Source organism: Monodon monoceros, unplaced genomic scaffold (assembly GCF_005190385.1).
Source record: "Monodon monoceros isolate NGI ecotype Baffin Bay Population unplaced genomic scaffold, NGI_Narwhal_1 Super_Scaffold_22, whole genome shotgun sequence".
Classification (NCBI taxonomy): domain Eukaryota; kingdom Metazoa; phylum Chordata; class Mammalia; order Artiodactyla; family Monodontidae; genus Monodon; species Monodon monoceros.
This window is the reverse complement of record NW_021703779.1, coordinates 65507713-65515738: the sequence shown is the minus strand read 5'-3', so window position 1 is coordinate 65515738 and position 8026 is coordinate 65507713. Positions and strand designations below refer to the sequence as shown.

Here is an 8026-nt window from a genome sequence, read left to right as displayed (position 1 = left end):
AAGGCTGGACCCCAGGGTTAGTGCTGGCCCACTGGTGGGTGGAGCTGGGTCCTGGTTACTCTGGCTCTGGGGTCTTGATTTCACAGACCTGGTGTTGGCCTGTTGTGTGTTGGGCTGGATCTTGTGTGCTGTGGTGAATAAGGCCAAGTCCTTGGAAGCTCAGGGGGTCCTAAATCAGCCAGCCTGCTAGAGGGAAGATCCCAAAATGGTGTTGCCAGCATCAGTACCCTCATGGTAAGATGAGTTTCCAAAAATAGCTGCTGTCAGTGTCAATGTCCCTAGGGTGAGTCCCAATTGCCTCCTCTCTGGGAGGCTCTCCAAGATCAGCAAGTGGGTCTAACCCAAGTTTATTTCAAATTGTTGCTTCTGCCCTGGGTTTCAGAGCTTGTGAGATTTTGTGTGTACCCTTTAGGAGTACAGTCTCTATTTCCCACAGCCCTTCAGCTCTCCTGAAACTAAGCCCGACTGGCCTTGAAAGCCAAACAGTCTAGAGTCTTGTCTTTCTAGTACAGGATCTCTGGGCTGGGGAGCTCAATGTGGGGCTCAGACACTTCCTTCCTTGTGGAGAACCTCTGCAATTGTAATTATTCTCCTGTTTGTGGGTCACCTATCCAGGGGTATGGCTCTTGACTATACTGTGTCTCCATTTCTCCTACCCATCTTGTTGTGGTTCCTTCTTTACATCTTTAGTTGTAAAATATCTTTTCTGCTAGTGTTCAGGTTGTTCTCATCAATAGTTGCTCTGTAAGTATTTGTAATTTTGGTGTGCCTGTGGAAGGAGTTGAGATCAGGGTCTTCCTACTCTGCCATCTTGGCCACTCCACCTGTGTATAACTTCTTGATAAAGCAAGGATAGTACTGTTCTCCTGTACATTTTTAAATGTGTAGACAATTCATCTATGTTCATGTATTTTCAATTTGCATTTTGTTTCTAGCAGGGGAAGGTGAAAATTTTGGACCTATTGCTGAGGAACAGGGATGCAATTCATTCTGTTGTTCATCCTTTTGTGTAAATAAAGTTATTTTCTCATATACTCCATAGAACAATATTTCCATTTGGACAGAAAATATAGGCTTTAATTTTTTTTTCCAGAAAAATCATATTGAGGATTAAGGGAAGGGAGCCATGTTTCATTAAGGCACTTAAGGGTACCATTATTTTTAAGAAAGATCTTCAAGGTGACATAGATAAACTGATAGAGCATATAGATTATTTTCGGTAATTATTTGATTACATTGTTTTGGAATCATCCATAAATTCAAGAGAGAGTTTGAAGATCCTCCTTCCTATGTTGAATTTCCAAAGCACCATCCTTGCATTTCACACATGACTGAAGAACCAAACTACCATGTTCTGAAAATCCATCACAAAGTTCTGAGGTCACAAAATAATATACAACTGGATCAAAACAGCAATTTAAATTTGCAAGACACAGGGAAATTATGTGGAAAAATAGAGTGCTCTTAATAAAGGAGCAGTTTGAAAAGATTCGTTGCTTCACCATCATAAAGAAAGGGAAGTTGAGGTGGTAGGGTGTGAAACAAACAATGAATACCACTGCACACAACAGGACCATCCACAAAGCCTTTTTTCTCTCTTTGGTATTCTGAGGGGGATCTTGGAATTCCTGTAAAATCTTTCTTGTTCTCCATGTGCAATAAGTAATAATTACAACAGGTAAGAAAACCCTCCAAGTTCAGCTACAGTTACCATGCCAATAGTAGACACCATGCTAATATGTTGAAGCCCTAAATTGGAAAAGCAGGATTCAGTATTGTAGGCTAATCCAGCATTTCTCAGAATTAGAAGTGGCAAACAGGCAGTCCCCCTGATGACCCAGATGGCAGCACTGATGCCCACAACATACCTACGCTTCCAGTCTCTGGCTCTGAAAGGCTTGAGGAGAAAGAAGCACCTCTGAAGGCTGATGCATGTCAGGAAACAAATGCTGGCATACATGTTGAGATACTTTAGGTAGAAGCACAGCAGGCAAAGGGCCCTCTGGAAAGGCCAGTGGTGGCTGATGTAATAGTAAATCCGGAGGGGTAAGGACAGCACATGAGCAAGGTCAGCCACAGAGAGGTTGATCATGAAAATGATGGATTTATTTTTCTTGCTGATGAAGCAGCACAAAACCCACAAGGCTGCACTGTTAACCAGGAGACCAGGGATAAATATGAGGATATAGGTGGTTGCATATAGAGAGTACTGAAATGACATTTGAAGATCAGTGCACTTTGCTCTTGTACTGTTTGCGCTGTTATTTCCCATCTTGAGAATTTGTGTTCCTTCCTTAGGGAAAGGATCAGAATGATAATTTCTGCAGAAAATAGAGAAAAATAGGGTCAAGGGCATATCAGTCCACGTTTGGGTATACAAATGTATTTGTATTCTACCAAAGAGGTATTCAAGTGTGAACTTTCATAAACTCAAAAGGTCTTTTCTATGTAAGGTGAAAATATCTTGCCAATCTACAACTGGATAACAGTACTGTTGAAGATATTTTCAGAACCAAAAAGATCAGTGTTTTGGCAATAACTTCAGTCAGGTTGTTCCCTTAGTAGTCAGAGGAAGTAATCAAACTTGCAGAGATAACCAAAAAGTAAGTCTTCCTGGCAAATAGCCGCCAAACATACATTTCAAAATTCTTGTTTTACATTCAGTTTTACAATTATCTCTATCTGTATTTTCAAAGTTTGAGATCCAGCTTTTCCTATCCTCAATGCTGAGAGAGATAAAACTCAATTTATTTTGAAAGACAACCTTATCAGGGATTAGATGACTGCTGAGGTTAGTCGATGAACATTTAGGAATGAAACATGGGATAAAGGTCTGGGGAAGGGCTGGCAGGTCACTAGGCCTTGAAAGATAGGGGCTTGGAAAAGATATTACAACTCAGATAAACTTTGTCTCCTTCAGAATTTGGCTGAGGGCACAATTAGTTCTGCTTATATAGCACGGAACTTTCAGAAGCTTCAGTAACTTTAAAGATCTGTATTTATTAACAGAATTACAGTAGCTTCAGACATTCATATTTATTGAGACTATCCTTGCAACCATTGAAAGCAACTACCAGAATATGTGACAGACTAGAGGGTATCTGGTGGTAGATGCAGCAAAAGGGGCTGCCTCTACTTCAGCTCTAGCTCTCAGGGCAAGTTCAGTGAAAAAGTTATTAATGTGGATGGTTATATTTTTAACAATCATAATTGTTAGAAGTCCTCCCTTCTAGGGAGACAAAAATCCACATCCCTGATATTTTAACCTAGTTCAGCCTACTAGAGCCAAATAAAATAAAGTCTACTCCCTCTTACACATGACACTCTTCAAATATCTAAAGATAGGAATTCTGTCATCTCTCATATCTTCCCTTATCCAGGTTATACGTTCATTCCTAGTATGGCATCATTCTTTTCCTTGGCTTTCTTTTGGATCAGGACATTTTGCTTTCAGCCAAAAGTCACTACAACACAGCTTATTTTACCCATGGAAAGGAGAGTTAAAGAACCCAAATGTTTGATATATTAGGAAATATAACTTATGCATTTGATTGCAGAACAAAAGCATAAATGGGATTTTAATACTCTCTTATAATTGTCATCACTTGCAAAAACATTTAGACTGCTTCACAATTATAGAATTAAAAGGAAAATACGACAGACTTAGCATAACTATTGAAAGCAATATAGAGTCTAAAACAGTGCCTACTCAACCCTAAACACAACCAATTAAAATGTAAAAATCAGAAGGGGAGGAGTCAAGATGGCAGAAGATGAGGACACGGAATTTGTCACTCCTCACGAATACATCTGCAGAGAAAGGACCTTCAGATGGCAGAGAAGTAAGATGTGAAGATCATCTTCCTCCCCACAGATACATCAGAAATACATCTACATGTGGAACAACTCTTACAGAACACCTACTGAATGTTGGCAGAAGACCTCAGACTTCCCAAAAGGCAAGAAACTCCCCACATACATGCGTAGGGCAAAAGAAAAAAGGAGAAAATGGAGACCAAAAGAATAGGGACAGGAACTGCACCTCTGGGAGGGAGCTGTGAAGGAAAAACAGTTTCCACACACTAAGAAGCCCCTTCACTGGCAGGGATGGGGGATGGGCTGGGGGGAAGCTTTGGAGCCATGGAGGAGAGGGCAGCAACAGGGGTGCAGAGGGCAAAGCAGAGAGATTCCTGCACAAAGAATCAGTGTTGACAAGCACTCACGAGCCTGAGAGGCTTGTCTGCTCACCTGACAGGGTGGTGGGTAGATGGGAGCTGACGCTCAGGCTTCGGAGGTCATGTCCCAGGGAGAAGACTGAGGTTGGCTGCATGAACACAGCCTGAAGGAGGCTAGTGCACCACAGCTAGCCAGGAGGAAGTCCGGGAAAAACTCTGGAACTGCCTAAGAGGCAAGAGAACATATTTTGGGCTGAGTGTGGAGACAGGGTTCAAAGCACGACCTAACTGAGCTCCAGAGATAGGCGCAACCCACGGTTATCAGCACGGACACCAGAGACGGGGATGAAACACTAAGGTTGCTGCTGCAGCCACCAAGAAGCCTGTGTGCAAGCACAGGTCACTATCCACACACACACACCTCCCCCCCAGGAGCCTGTGCAGCCTGCCATAGCCAGGGTCCCATGATCCAGGGACAACTTTCCCGGGAGAACACATGGCATGCCTTAGTCTGCTGCGAAGTCGTGCTGGTCTCTGCTGCCACATGCTCACCCCACATTCCAATTATAACTACTGTACCCGTCCCTCCCAAAGGCCTAAGTGAGCCAGAGCCCCCTCATCTGCTGCTACTTGAACCCCATCCTGTCTGGGTAGAGAACAGACGCCTTCAGGTGACTGACATGAGGCAGGGCCAAATCCAAAGCTGAACCCCAGAAGATGTGCAAACAAAGAAGAAAAAGGGAAATTTCAACTTTCAGCCTGAGGAGGAGTAGATTAAATCTCCACAATCAACTTGATGTACCCTGAATCTGAGGAAAACCTGAATAGACAATGAATCATTACAAAACTGAGGTGGTGGACTTTGAGAGCAACTATAGAATTGGGGTTTGCTTGCACAATTTAATTTCTTTCTTGTTTTATGTTTATCTTAGTTTAGTATTTAGAGCTTATTATCATTGGTGGATTTGTTTATTGATTTGGTTGCTCTCTCTTTATATATATATATATTTTTTTCCTTTTTCTTTTTTTGTGAGTGTGTATGTGTATGCTCCTTTGTGTGATTTTGTTCATACATCTTTGCTTTTCCCATTTGTCCTACAGTTCTGTCAGTGTTTTTTGTTTTCTTTTTTAGTACAGTTTGTAGTGCTTGTTATCACTGGTGGATTTGTTTATTGGTTTGATTTCCCTCTTGCTTTCTTTCTTCTTTTTTTATTTTTACTACTTCTTAATTATTTTATTTTTAATAATATTTTTATTTCAATAACTATTTTATTTTATTTATTTTTCTTTCTTTCTTTCTTTTTTCTCCATTTTGCTCAGAGCTGTGTGGCTGACAGTGTCTGGGTGCTCTGACCGGGTGTCAGGCCTGAGCCTCTGGGGTGGGAGATTTGAGTTCAGGATATTGGACCACCAGAGACTTCCCAGCCCCATGTAATATGAAAGGGCAAAAGCTCTCTGACAGATTTCCATCTCAGAGTTAAGACTTAACTCTACTCAACAACCAGCAAGCTACAGTGTTGAACAGCTCATACCAAACAACTAGCAACACAGGAACACAAGCCCACCCAGTAGCAGACAGGCTGCCTAAAATCATAAAAAGTTCACAGATACACCAAAACACACCCCCGTTGTGGTTCTGCCCACCAAAAATTCAAGACCCAGCCTAATCCACCAGAGCACAGGCACAAGTCCCCTCCACCAGGAAACCTACACAATCCACTAAACCAACCTTAGCCACTGAAGGCAAACACAAGAAACAATGGGAACTAGGAACCTGCAGCCGGTGAAGTAGAGACACCAAACACAGGAAGTTAAGCAAAATGAGAAGACAGATAAACACACAGCCGATGAAGGAGCAAGGTAAATACCCACCATACCAAACAAATGAAGAGGAAATAGGAAGTCTACCTGAAAAAGAATTCAGAGTAATGATAGTAAAGATGATGCAAAATCTTGAAAATAGAACAGAGAAAACACAAGAAACGTTTAACCAGGACCTAGAAGAACAAAAAAGTAAACAAACGATGAAAAACAACACAATAAATGAAATTTAAAATTCTCTAGAAGGAATCAGTAGCAAAATAACTGAGGCAGAATAATGGATAAGTGACCTGGAACATAAAATAGTGGAAATAACTACTGTAGAGAAGAATAAAGAAAAAAGAATGAAAAGAATGGAGGACAGTCTCAGAGACTTCTGGGACAACAGTAAACACACCAACATTCGAATTATAGGGGCCCCAGAAGAAGAAGAGAAAAAGAAAGGGACTGAGAAAATATGTGAGGAGAATATAGTTGAAAACGTCCCTAATATGGGAAAGGAAATAATTATTCAAGTCCAGGAAGCACAGAGAGTCCCATACAGGATAAAGCCAAGGAGAAACATGACAAGACACATATTAATCAAACGATCAAAAACTAAATACAAAGAAAACATATTAAAAGCAGCAAAGGAGGGGACCTTGAAGATGGCAGAAGAGTAAGACGCGGAGATCACCTTCCTCCCTACAGATACACCAGAAATACATCTACACATGGAACAACTCCTACAGAACATCTACTGAAGGCTGGCAGAAGACCTCAGACCTCCCAAAAGGCAAGAAACTCCCCCACGTACCTGGGTAGGGCAAAAGAAAAAAAGAAAAAACAGAGACAAAAGAACAGGGACGGCACCTGCACCAGTGGGAGGGAGCTGTGAAGGAGGAAAAGTTTCCACACACTAGGAAGTCCCTTCGCGGGCGGAGACTGCGGGAGGCAGTGCGGAGAGCTTCGAAGTCGCGGAGGAGTGCACAGCAACAGGGGTGCGGAGGGCAAAGCGGGGAGATTCCCGCACAGAGGATCGGTGCCGACCGGCACTCACCAGCCCGAGAGGCTTGTCTACTCACCCGCCGGGGTGGGTGGGGCTGCGAGCTGAGGCTCGGGTTTCGGTTTCAGTCGGAGCGCAGGGAGAGGGCTGGGGTTGGTGGCTTGAACATAGCCTGAAGGGGTTAGTGAACCACGGCTAGCTGGGAGGGAGTCCGGGGAAAAGTCTGCACCTGCCAAAGAGGCAAGAGACTTTTTCTTCCCTCTTTGTTTCCTGGTGCGCGAGGAGAGGGGTTTAAGAGCACTGCTTAAAGGAACTCCAGAGACGGGCGCGAGCCGCGGCTAAAAGCGCGGAACCCAGAGATGGGCACGAGCCGCGGCTAAAAGCGCGGACCCCAGGGACGGGCGGGAGACACTAAGGCTGCTGCTGCCACCACCAAGGGCCCTGTGTGCGAGCACAGGTCACTATCCACACCCCTCTTCCACGGAGCCTATGCAGCCCACCACTGCCAGGTTCCCGGGATCAAGGGACAACTTCCCCGGGAGAACGCAGGGCGGGCCTCAGGCTGCTGCAACGTCACGCCGGCCTCTGACGCCGCAGGCCCACCCCCGCACACAGTGCCCCTCCCCCCCCCCGGCCTGAGTGCGCCAGAGCCCCCGAATCAGCGGCTCCTTTAACCCCGTCCTCTCTGAGCAAAAAACAGACGCCCTCCAGCGACCTACACGCAGAGGCAGGGCCAAATCCAAAGCTGAGCCCCTGTGAGCTGTGAGAACAAAGAAGAGAAAGGGAAATCTCTCCCAGCAGACTCAGAAGCAGCAGATTAAAGCTCCACAATCAACTTGATGTACCCTGCATCTGTGGAATACATGAATAGACAACGAGTCATCCCAAATTGAGGAGGTGGGCTTCGAGAGCAAGATCTATGATTTTTTCCCCTTTTCCTCTTTTTGTGAATGTGTATGTGTATGCTTCTGTGTGAGATCTTGTCTGTATAGTTTTGCTTCCACCATTCGTCCTAGGGTTCTATCCGTCCATGGTTTTTTTTTTA

The 8026-nt window shown here is 44.0% G+C and overlaps 1 protein-coding gene across 1 annotated transcript in view; it reads right to left on the bottom strand.

Annotated features, from left to right (window-relative positions):
* Positions 1 to 1064: 1064 nt before the first annotated feature.
* Positions 1065 to 8026, bottom strand: part of LOC114905600 (putative P2Y purinoceptor 10) — a 193776-nt gene continuing 186814 nt past the window's right edge. The window contains 3 exon segments of the mRNA XM_029239914.1: positions 1065 to 1265; positions 1268 to 1684; positions 1687 to 2321. Of these exon segments, the coding sequence (XP_029095747.1) occupies positions 1162 to 1265; positions 1268 to 1684; positions 1687 to 2272 (1107 nt within the window). The 5' untranslated portion in view covers positions 2273 to 2321 and the 3' untranslated portion in view covers positions 1065 to 1161.